General features: G+C 32.2%; 1 protein-coding gene across 1 annotated transcript in view; it reads right to left on the bottom strand.

Moving 5' to 3' along the window:
• Positions 1 to 3,327: 3,327 nt before the first annotated feature.
• LOC111622013 (pre-mRNA-splicing regulator WTAP-like) overlaps positions 3,328 to 13,247 on the bottom strand; it is a 115,581-nt gene continuing 105,661 nt past the window's right edge. The window contains exon 5 of the mRNA XM_023364314.1: positions 3,328 to 5,488. Within this exon, the coding sequence (XP_023220082.1) occupies positions 4,431 to 5,488 (1,058 nt within the window). The 3' untranslated portion in view covers positions 3,328 to 4,430. The remainder of the gene's footprint in view (positions 5,489 to 13,247) is intronic.

The following is a 13,247-nucleotide window of genomic DNA, read 5'->3' as shown; positions in this document are numbered from 1 at the left end:
TATTATTTGAGTTTTTAAACTATTTAAGCTATTGAAATCACTATTACAGTATTTTGAAATTATCGTTTAAGACAAATTTGAGAATGACGTTGAGAAACATATCTTCTAAATCTCAGGGAGGATACTTATTTCGTAGTTGCCGTGCGTGTATAAAAACTACACAAACATGCATCACACACTCGCTCACACCCAGGTACTACAATTTGCAATTTAATAAATTAAACCATTTCTACAGTAGTTATGTAATTTAGAGTAATTTATATATTCAAGTACTGAATGTGATTGTATGGATTTAAATCGCTTTGCAAATTGATCTTGTTTTGATTGCCAGAAAATGATTTGTTGTATTTCCAGTCCAAAAACTTGTTCTAAATATTATACAAATCCTTTGTTTGCTAAATCGAATAGACGTAGAATCTATCCAAACGATAGGTCCTTTATGGATAAAACTCTTCATGTTTTATAGAACTCTCTTTTTAGGAGGCCACACGCCACAAGTTAGGAAACTACATTTCGGACTTTTCTGCTCCCTCTCCATTCGCTTATGTCAAATTTTAAGTGCAGTTAACGATTCCGGACTACTACCTTTTAAAACTAATAATCTTCACCATCTTCGCCTTTTCCCATGTTTATATGGAGTCGGCGTTTCCTTCTCTAATACTTTTTTTTTCAATTTCTCCCTATCAAGGGCTTCTTCTCTCTTAAGTCCCCTCAAGTCTTCTTCCAATAAAACTAACAAATAATAAAAGTTCAAAATCCAAAAGGAGAATATTTCTACTATATTTCTTCCACTGTCAAACTACAGGTGTCTGAAAATTTACTGCATAGTGAAAAGGGTTTAAGTAAGGTTTTAATAAAAATAAAGCTTTACATACGATATTGTAGCTTCTCTTACAGTGAATGCTGGAAATTTCTCCTCCCCTAAAGCCGGGAGGGTGAGGTCCTGAAACCTAGCAGGCCAGACTCCACGGGAGATTATGCGATCAGTAAGGAAGTCTTCCAAAAGCTGTAGTCCAAAAACCAGAATATCTGTGAGCAACAGTAATTATCGCCTTCTAGACTATCTCAAAGTTAAAACGAGAGACACAAATGATCTTATAGGTTTCGTATGCTATGCCTTACGTATACAGTCGACCCCCCTATAAGATCATTGATTTTTCCGTTTTATCTGAATTACATGTTGTAAGAGTCACTTAGATTTTACAAATATGTGAGCCATTCACAGTCCGGCACACGTATTTGTAAAATCTAAGTGACTCGTACAACATGTAATTCAGATAAAACGGAAAAATCAATGATCTTATAGGGGGGTCGACTGTAACTATTTGTAATATTACAAATTTCTCATTGCACAGTAACTTTTCGGGCATCATATACAGTACAAAGCATATAAGACCTGCAGATTATCCAGCAAGAGAAGCGTTTTCACAGTAGCGTTTAGAAAACTGCAAACAGCACTTCACGCATAGCTTTAATAAATGTTTAACAAAATAATCTGCAAGATATTCGTGCATCACAGGACAGCACCCATTACCAGATGTTTATCGTAAGGGGTACGGCGGCGACCCCAGTTCGTATGATCAAAATTGCTTGCATTAATCCACCTCTATCACCCAATTCATTTTCTCGATCTAATTTCTTAACATCCCGTATCCATGGTACCATTACATTATAATACAGTATCTTGTCTTCTATAGACAAAAAGTAAAATGTTTTTTTAAAAAAGATTGTGATGGTCGATAGGCGAAGAGATTAAGGTTTCAGACTATCGCTCTGAGACCTGGGATCGAATTTGAATGAACTCCAGGAATTTTTCGGATGTTGGTCTTTCTCGGACCCGCTCCTCATCACTCTGCACTCTCCATTAAGCCTGGAAAAAGATCTTAGGTCCCACAGAACGGAGAGTAAAAAATGCTATAAGGGTGATAAATCCATTTAAAATATGACATTAACACTGTAATTTAGCCTCATAATTAAATCGCTTACTAAAAGACAAATCTCTTCCTATACGTCTTAATCCAATAGGATTTGAAATCATTCTTCATAGCGAAATTCAAATCTCTAACGACCGTATTCACAAGGATCAAAAGTTAAGTGAATGGTAATTTAACCTCTAACTCTAATCCTTTATTACGAAAACGGATACAAATCAGACTTCTCGATGCATCACGTTTGGTTATTCTAATTAATTTATAAAAACAAGTCTAAAGAAAATGAAGAATCAGGTGGTAATAAAATGTTTTAAAAACCATCAATTTTTGCAGCCTCACTCAGGGATTATCTGCCTCATCGCTACACACTTTAGATCCCCGTATCGGTCACCAAGGGCACGAACTTGTTGTAGTCATGTAATATTTACAAGATAAGGCGGTGCACCATTACCTCTATATAAAAAGGAAATAATTCATAGAATGAAGTGTTCAAAAACGAGCCCAATTACATTTAGACTAGGCGTTTATCATATACATACGAACACAGGAACATCGGATTCATAAATAAATCCGATGTTTTCTTATTTCTGTCCGTCTTCATATTTGCAAAGCAAGCATTCGAAGAAAAAGATTTTTTCAAAAATAATCGAAGATACCAAACGAAAGCCTAATTCTGGGAGGGGGCAGTCTTAACTACTTTCAATAATACCGAAGTTTCGGTATCTAACTGCAACGGGAGGTTTACGTTGTACTGCACATTAGATCATCAAAGTACATGTTACAACTTAAGAGAATAACACAGTATATTTACTAGAAATGGGCAAATATCACTTTCGAACACGTTCGGAATCTAGTCTGCTTCTTTTCTTCTGGCAAATTAAACCAGAGATGCTGAAGAAAGAGTTACTAAATTGGAGATTTCCCCAAAATGGGACTTTTCAAGTCAACTGGGAAAAATGGAGAAATTTCATTATTACAGGTTATTGGAATTCGAGTATAGTGGATAGTATTTGCCATGTCTAATAATTACGAATGGTATGACTTACAATATGCCACGTAAGCTTTCCGTTGCTACTGAATACCGAAACTCCGATAAGACTAGATCTCCTGGTTCTTCCGGAGAAAGCGGAAAATGCTCTAGTGCCATCATCCCAAAACAAAGTTCCATTCTTCTTCCATCAGAAAACTTAAATGAGAATTTCATCATTGGAAAAATGGCAGAATAATTAACATCTGCACCAAATTTAATTTTACCTCAAATGAAAAAAAATCGAGTTTAAATCAAAAATTATTATTATGGTCATAACTTGTACTTGTTGATCATGTCGTTACTACTTTTAACCAAACTACGAAGTAAACTTTTTGGGGAAAAAATATATATATAAATATAAACAAATTTTATGAAAAACAAGTTCTTTATTTTTCAAGTTTTAAATCAATCAGACGCAACTCTTCTGAAACTACTTAATATGGCAGACGGAATATTTTCCGGACATTTTTTGACATTACATGTTCGAGTAATGGCATAACAGCAAATTTTCTATTACCTTAGCGATATGAAAAGACGCAGCAATCTAGTGTAAACGGCGAATATTTTAAATTTATGGACTTATCATTACTGAGCTAATCTACAATCCAGAGTCTAAATTTATCATGCATTATTTTATCTCTCATCTAATTTTTCAATATTGTCGCTTCAGTTTCCACTTCATAGAATTTCGTTTAAGTTTTTCCATAATCCGTAAAGAAGGGACGTGTCTTTTAACCAAACTTCTGGAAAAACAATACATTCCCGATAAGATGTCACTCCCTCATACTACCAAAAAGAAAACTACCGACCTGTGAATATTGATCACAAGCGCATAGCCCATCTCTAGGTAAAAAAGGACACTAATTCAATGTAAAGTGCTACGGGGCGCGAAAGAAAAAACCACCAGATTTCTTTTAGACATTTATTCTCGTATATAACTGTGGAAGAAAATACTTTCACACTGGCACACGATCACAAATATGACAATTCTGGCGTTATTTCTTTTTTTTATTTTTATCTGGGATTTATTTTTAAAATCTATAAGAAATACTAAATGAAACTGTACACGATTCGTATTCTTCCGAATGGAATAAAATAAAGAGATACAACGCGTGCGCATCGCGCATCCGGCAGAAACCGGAAGTCGTCCAAATGAATAGCACGAGAAGAACAAAAATACAAATATATGTCTTTTAAAGCACTTCCATTGCACTGATGATTCATTGGGCAAAGCGTATTCATATATTGCTTAACGTACGATTTCGGTATTAAAAGACTACGTGTTCGATACATTTTTTTCTGTATGTCTGTCTGTTTTTTTAAATACGTTCTTAAAAATTACAAATGGTATATTTGCAAGATTACGAGTGTACTGCATGTAAGCGTTTCCCAAAGAGATAATCGGACACGCACTTTATTTTTTATATTTTTGTGTGTACGGAGCGGTGCGATTCGCGAACGGATTTACATCAGAGGTCGCCTTCCTCGCTGACCGAAGTACAGTCTAATTCGCCGTTTCCCAGCGAGCAGAGGTCGTGTTCTCTGGCCCTCAACTGCGACTCTTTGCGTTCCTTGTTGGCCGCGGCCCAACAGGCCAGCGTCTGAGCCACCTGCACTTCAGTGTCCGTATCGATTTCGATATTGATACTGTTTCTGTCTGGGCTGTGCTCGTGCGCGTGTTCGGTCCTTAGCCTCTTTGGGCTTTGGGAAAACTGCGTTTCCTCCTCCGTCGTACTGCCTTCCGGCGACGTTTGCGATTTGGCTCTCTTCCTCCTCTTAGCGCCGTCCGCCACCGGGCTGTTCGTTCTGCTGTTGGCGAACTTCCTCTTGTACTTCCTGCCGCCGGAACTGTCCGCACCGCTTTCCGTGTCGCTGCTGGAGATGTCGGATGGCACGTCGTTCGTGGTCTGGGTGGTGGTCAGTTCCTCCTCCGAAGCGTTATTGATGGTTTCCGCCGCGAACGACGAACCGTTTAACGATTCCGTCGTGAAACTCTGCCTGTGATTTTCCGAGGGAACGGTGGGTTTGTTATTGCAGTCTACCGCGGGTCGCTGATTGTCGCTAGTTTGCTCTGTGGACAAAGCGTTCGTGCCCAGAATTGGACTAGCTACCTTTTTCTCGATTACCGGGTTGGAATTGGACGACGTTTCTGTCCTGTTATCGATCGAGGGCGAAGATTCCCTGCTGGCCACGCTGATGGCGTCCTGGTTGCTGGGGGGTTCGACCACCAGTTCCAATTTCAGAGTCGTCGGCAGCGACGAGTCGGGCTTCTCCGCGTTGGACATGGACGATTGGCACGTGTTCTCCGCACTTTTTTGATTGACGTCTTTATTACAATTGATCGCGTCCAATCCGTTGATCTCTTCTTTGATGGAACTGAGATTTAAGAGGTTGGTCAATTTTTGATTTTCGTGTAAATATTTGCTTATTTGGTCTTTCGCTTCTCGTAATTGCAACTGAAGGTAATAAATAGTGCTCTGCATCCCTTCTACTTCTTCGTCCAGTGCCAACAGAAGATCGTCCAAATCTACGAAAATTAAAAAGATAAATTTCGAAATCTCTAAGAATAAATTAACGAGTTAATTTATAACTTATTGTTAAAAAAAGATGCATTCCTATAGCAGTGTTTCCCAATCTTTTTGAATCGCGTAGTTAGTTAGATTCCAGGATTTTGTCCACAATGAAGAATTGCTACTTCACCATTATGACTATTGTGATGGAATGTCGATTCTAATTTCGTGCAAAGGTTTTAAGTATATAAAATATCGGGTGTTCATTTAATGCTCTAAATTTATCCCAGGAACACAAAACACATTACAATAAATAAACTATAAAATGGTGAAAAGTTTTTCTTTTAAAATATTTTTATCGATATTTGATTTCATTTTCCTCTGATGATAAACTGAAACAAATATGTTCATTCGGATAATACTTTTCGGTACACGGTTGGGAAACACCAACCTACAGGATATTATTACTAATTACTTGACTCAACCTTCATTCGCACTTATATTTTATGATACATTCTTCAGATTTTAATGGATTTTATTTGAATGAACGTTAAGAATATCACCGATAAACACAGGGAAAATAACTATAAAAAACAAAAAGATTTTTAACGAGAAATATCTTTTCAGACTGAAAACAACGTTTACGAAAATAGTTTATATCGACCTTACAACTTCTTTTTACAGCTATTTTCGATTATTTCATTATTGTTTTAGGACAGATAGTAAATTAAAATATTATTCTGTATCTATCCTAAACAATCGTTCAATTTTGACGACTTTTAAAAAACAAATACCATAAATACTCTATCTGAATAATCATATTGTCAAAGGCTTAATAACTGGCAATTATCTCAAACTGTAATTGTTCTCAATTTTATTCTATGGTGTAAACTATACGAAGATATACATTTTATAAGAAGTTTGGCTTTTGAACACATTATGTTGAATGGAACTGAACTGTGCAATGCGCTAAGAAATTTCATAATTATCTACAGGCTACAGCTACAGGCTCAAAGATCGTATCATTTTTTTCGTTCTTTCTTTTGTTTTTATGCACAATTTGATTTACCAAGTATGTTATGCAATTAGCAAATTTTGTAGGTATTTTTTTAAAATCATTAGAAACGGTGTGTATTTTTAGAGTCTTATTCATTGCATTTTTTGCATTCTCGTATTATGGCTTTATTCTATTATTAGCTTTATAAACTACGTATGTTATTGTTTCAGGAAAGGGCAGCATTTTCTTGGCTTTTATTGTACAGTAGAAGCTGTATTTATTTAATAAAAAATATCTAACGAATGAGCACTTACTAAGGAATATGCTTCTCATAAAATAACATTTTCATTAGTCTTGAATGCTGTATTATCTAGATTAAATTGTATAATAGTTCTTTTTTCATTTAATTTTAATTCAAGAAAGAATAAGAGGTATATAGGAGTCTATATGTAATATACTTCTAAATTATATTATTTAAAGAATTAAAGTAAAAATACAAGTAACAAAGAGCTTAAAGATTTTTACAGAACTATTTGTTTATTTTTTTAATTTAATAATAATGATAATTAGTAGAACTGAATTACAATTATTTTTATAAGCAGAATTTTTTAATATAGAATGTTTCAGTCTTAAGAGAAAAGAGTTCTTTCGAAGATAATTGAGGGACTTGAAGGAAAATACTTTCAAAATAGAGTTGCCATACATCTTGTGTTTCCTTTCTCATTCTGATGTTCCATAGCAAACACCATTACATATAAAAACTTCAAAAATAGTTCATTTTGTTTCTTATTTTTAAGGGTAGTCTCATGAGAAAATGCTTGATTATTATTATTATTACAAATAAAACTTCATATTTCCGTTATCCCTATTTAGATATGAAAAACTATTTAATCCTAATTAATTAAGTTAACTGACATGTTGTGAGGTAAAACCAGTGTGTTTCACTTACATTTTTTTGTGTTTTACATTATTCTGTTGTTTAGACAATCATCTTTCTGTTAACACAGAATTTTGTCATTTTATGAGCAGAGGAAAGGTTTTGGAATAAATGGCTGCTCACAGATTGTTAAATTGTTAAAGATTCAGATGTGGAAGAATGTTTAGCCTAACCTCAAATTGTAATTGGTAAGTTAACATTTTAAATCAGTCTGATAGTTATAACTACCAGTTACTTTAATGTAGCTGACTTGCCAGAAATAATTAAAAATATGGAGAAATATGTTAAATGAAATTAGCTTAATTTGTTTCAGAAATTGACAGGTAAGCTTGATATTTAACTTTGACTTTCCTACATATCAGCAAGAGAAACATGCTATACAGAGGCAATGTTAAAATATGCTTAAGGCTTTTATGACTTTTATTTAATTTTTAGAAAATAAAAATTATTATATATTTGATTACTACTGTTAAAATATCTTGATTTTGTACAAAATCTTTACATTAAAGATAAAATAAAATTAAAGATGTTCTATTGCATGTTCATAACTTCAAGTTTCATTCTATTATAGTTGTTCTGGATATTTGAATTTAAATTTATTTTATTAAAAGTGTTAGCTACAGGAAATAAACAGTTGTTTGAATTATTTATTTGTCAACAAAACTTGTCACAAAACTTGTGACAAAATGTTTAATGTCACAAAACTTGCCATGATGGCAAGTTGTTCTTATAAATTCACAAATATTTGCATAAATTTTTTTAATGCCCATATTTTTGTTGAATGAAGGAGAGACATGTATTAGCAATAAATTTGAAAAAAACAAAATCAAATATATCTATCAATATATATATTGATAGATAAATTTGATGTTACTTAATATATATATAAGTAACATCATAATATATGTAAACATTTTTGTCAGATAATTTGTTTTTATAAAGATTATTATGTAAAAATAACATCATATTAACACACTTTAAAAAATATAATATTCTAATGACACAGATTTATTAATTATCTTAAAACTATATTTATTTTTTAAATAAAATTATCTTTGATTTAAAATTAACTAACATGCCATTATAAGCGTATATGTTATTAATTTTAACTTAAAAACCAATGGGCTTGACAACATAGTTTTCTGGGTTTTCTTCATATGTCTAATGCCTGCAAGCCAGTTTCTCACAAAAAGTCCTGCTAGGACACATTCCCCTTGTCAGATTTCCCATATGTTGCAATGCTTTATTCCATCAATCCATCCACTGACACAAATCTTAATGCTGACATTTTAATAATCTTGTAAAGGATGTTTTATGACTAAATTACATTTTCCCTATGTATGGCATCTTTTGAGATACCTGAAACTTTTGATATCAGAGATAGTAACATTTTTAGAGATATTTTACTTCTTAAAATTTAAATAAGAAAAGAAAAATATATATTAAACTTTATAAAGTTAAATGAAGTATGAAAACAGAACTCTAATTTGAAACTAGGCATTCAAACATACCATACCCTAGATTATAAATAAAACTATCCTGAAGTTCTCCAATTGACAAAAAAATCTTTGTATTGTTGTTCTAAAATATTTAAATATGATATTCACAAATTCAAGTTTTATGTAATAGATATTTCAAATAGCAATACTTCAAAAATAAAAAAAATTAAATTTCTTGTTTATATGAAATTTTATATTCATCCTATTTTAATACATGTAACAATGTTGAGTGTTGTTGTAAACCATAAATAAATTTTTCAAGAAATTTAATTTTTTTGAATTTTTGAATTTGAATACAATTTATATAATATAATTCTTAATGCACATTTAAAATTATTTTATAATAATTTAAATGAAAAAAAAAAAGCTTTAAATTCTAATATCTATGAAAACTAAAATTATCAAATGTTCAAGTTTTTCCTATGATTCTCACTGTTCTTATCAAAGTTTTTACTTCCAACATATAAGATAATATAAAATAACTAGTATCATTTAAAACTAAGTATTACTTACAGCACTTTTGTTCAATTCAAGTTTATTGATGTATAAGGCATTAGCCTGTTACAGGGAGTGATTAATATACATATTTGATATTAGAACCAAACGTTTAAATAACGTATCATTTTATATTATTAGTTCATAACATATTGAATTCCTTAGTTTTTTATCATTATTATTTTATTCTTTAAAATTTCTCCTCAATTGGTTATACAAGTTATATATATTAATATCTGCTTTGTTTAATTTCTTGTACATTATTATATCCTCCGTATAGTTGATATCATGTTCATTATCTGAATTTGAATCCTGTTCTTTTTCGATGCTGCATTCGAAAAACAAATGTACTTTTGATAGTGGTTTTTTGCACCTAGGGCACTGGGTTTGGGCATATTCTATATGTTTGTCTCCAATCATCAATCCATTTTGATTTAGCCATAGCTGTATAAAAAATTTCTTAACACTGAATGCAAGGTTTGTTATCATGTAATTGTTAGTTAATGGAAAATTAAAAATTATTTTATAGTATTTATTTCTTCTTTTTGGATATAGAAACACATATGTCTTTTCAGAGGATTATTACCATTTCTAAAGATCATTACTTCTGATTTTTTTGGGTTTATTTTGACTTTTAAATTTTCTAAGTATATAATTATCTGTTGAAATTTTCTTTGTAATACTGCGGCTGTAGGAGCCAATATAACTATACGTCAGCATATGATACTGTATGTGTAATTAAGTCATCAATGTAAATTCCATCTTCTTCTTTTCTAAAACAACTGTTAAGGTCAAATATATAAAAATTAAACAAGTATGGAGCTAATAGGTTGCCTTGTAGTAAACCTCTAGTTTGGTTGTAAAAGGTGCACAGCAACTATTATTTTGTTTAATAATTATTTCATAGTTTCCATATAATAGATCTATCATTTTTATCAAATATTTACTTGCGTTATATTTCCTCAATTTATTCTGGAATAGCTTTATACTAATGGAGTCAAACGCATTTTTCAAATCCAGAAAAATAGCAAATATCTTATGTCTTTTTTTTAACAGTTGGAGTTGAGTTGTTGACAATAAGGCAAATAATGCAGTTTGGGTTCCACCATTTTCTATGAAAGCAAACTGTGTTGGATTTTTATAGTTATTTGATTCTATCCAAGTTTTAAAGTTTTCTGCTAATATGGCTGTAAATATTTTTCGAAAACCAGACAGTAGAGCTATTGGTCTAGTTTGCTGGGTCTTCTCTATTTCCTTGCTTGAAAATCATTGTAAATATAACTTTGTTCCATTTTTTTGGTATTAAACCGTGTAAATATATTTTATTAAAAAACCTAGTGAGATAGTGAATAAATTCAATGGGTTACAATTTAATAAAAGAGTTAGAGATTCCATCTGACCCAGGTGCAGATTTAACTTTTACCAGGTTGTTCAATAAGTTTTGTCGTTTGTTGAACGATTGTTAAAAGTGTATAAGGACTCTTCACTCCATTACTCTATATATTAATTGTTTTACTTGTTGGTCATTATTTTTAAGCTGATCAAAAATTAATTCTATAGAGAAACCATATGTATTAAAAATTTTATCTAATTGAATTATCCAATTGCATTTTATATCTTTGTCCTTTGATTTTTTTATGCAATAAATATAGTAATTTTGTTGTCAAATTTTCCTCTATTATTGTTTTTTGTAAAAAAGTTAGGTATCTTTTAATTAAAATTGTATTTAATTTGTATCTCATAAGTTCTAAGCATAGTGCACGTCCAGGAATATTATATTCAAGCTGAAATATTCTGCAAATGAATATGTTTTGAATTTTCTCCAGATCATAAAAATTATTTAAACTCCAAATTGGAGCTGTGTAACACAAGGCATTTATCACTATTGAATTAAAAAGTTGAAAATGAGTTTTTACATTTCTTGTTTTAGCTTTACAGAATAGTATCATTAATAAGATTTTTTGACTTATTTATTATACTCTTGTAATGTTTGTTGTGCTCACCAGTGGCTGAGTGGTCTTGGTACCCTGAACACTGGGAGTTCGGTCGTGGGTTTGCACCGTGATTGGACAGGCTGGCTGCTTGGAGTTTTCCGGGTTTTCTCCTTGCCGATAACGACTAAATAGGAGGCCAGTTCCCTGTAAAAGTCCTCCTGGAAGGCATTCTTTCCCCTCGCGTAACATCGCGCCCCAGAGAAGGCAACGGGAAACCACTCTGGGTAGTATCTTTCCCTAGTACACACCTTGGCGCGTTACTAACTACTTACTAACCTACGCCAGGTGTCGCTGACGTCAGGAATCTGATATGGCACCACGAAGAAGAAGAATGTTTGTTAGGAGTGAAGATTCACGTAAGAAGATTTAAGTTAGGAGTGAAGTTTATACCCAGAAATTTACTTTCATTTACTATCTTTATTTCTTCTTTTTGGATATAGAAACACATATGTCTTTTCAGAGGATTATTACCATTTCTAAAGATCATTACTTCTGATTTTTTTGGGTTTATTTTGACTTTTAAATTTTCTAAGTATATAATTATCTGTTGAAATTTTCTTTGTAATACTGCGGCTGTAGGAGCCAATATAACTATACGTCAGCATATGATACTGTATGTGTAATTAAGTCATCAATGTAAATTCCATCTTCTTCTTTTCTAAAACAACTGTTAAGGTCAAATATATAAAAATTAAACAAGTATGGAGCTAATAGGTTGCCTTGTAGTAAACCTCTAGTTTGGTTGTAAAAGGTGCACAGCAACTATTATTTTGTTTAATAATTATTTCATAGTTTCCATATAATAGATCTATCATTTTTATCAAATATTTACTTGCGTTATATTTCCTCAATTTATTCTGGAATAGCTTTATACTAATGGAGTCAAACGCATTTTTCAAATCCAGAAAAATAGCAAATATCTTATGTCTTTTTTTTAACAGTTGGAGTTGAGTTGTTGACAATAAGGCAAATAATGCAGTTTGGGTTCCACCATTTTCTATGAAAGCAAACTGTGTTGGATTTTTATAGTTATTTGATTCTATCCAAGTTTTAAAGTTTTCTGCTAATATGGCTGTAAATATTTTTCGAAAACCAGACAGTAGAGCTATTGGTCTAGTTTGCTGGGTCTTCTCTATTTCCTTGCTTGAAAATCATTGTAAATATAACTTTGTTCCATTTTTTTGGTATTAAACCGTGTAAATATATTTTATTAAAAAACCTAGTGAGATAGTGAATAAATTCAATGGGTTACAATTTAATAAAAGAGTTAGAGATTCCATCTGACCCAGGTGCAGATTTAACTTTTACCAGGTTGTTCAATAAGTTTTGTCGTTTGATAAGAGGTGGCGCTACTAGGAGCGTCACTTTATTATTCTATAAATAGTACTACTATTTCATAAACACGTGTCAAGTTTCAAGTAGATCCGTCAACTCATTGTATATTTGCAGCTGTTCAAAGTCGACGTGTCATTGTATTTTTTTACGATGGAAAAAATCGAATATCGTGCAGTGATAAAATTCTTATTTTTGGAAGGTGTAGCACCAAAACAAATTCATGAACGATTGTTAAAAGTGTATAAGGACTCTTCACCTTCAATCAGAACAGTAGAAAGATGGGTTGCTGAATTTAAACGTGGTCGTACGAGTCTTGAAGACGATCCACGTGAAGAGCGTCCAAAAAGTGCATCAACACCAGAAATCGTAGCAAAAATACAGCATATGGTTTTGGAAGATCGTCGATTAACCGAGAGAGATTTAGTAGAAGCCCTAGGGATTTCGTTAGGCAGTGTGAGCAATATTTTGGCCGAAGTTTTGGGTTACAGAAAGCTGTGTGCACAATGGGTGCCGCATTCG

The sequence above is a fragment of the Centruroides sculpturatus genome, unplaced genomic scaffold (genome assembly GCF_000671375.1).
Source record: "Centruroides sculpturatus isolate CEXI.00-Female unplaced genomic scaffold, Cexi_2.0 scaffold268, whole genome shotgun sequence".
Lineage (NCBI taxonomy): Eukaryota > Metazoa > Arthropoda > Arachnida > Scorpiones > Buthidae > Centruroides > Centruroides sculpturatus.
Note: the sequence above shows the minus strand (reverse complement) of the source record. Positions and strands in the feature narration are given on the sequence as shown.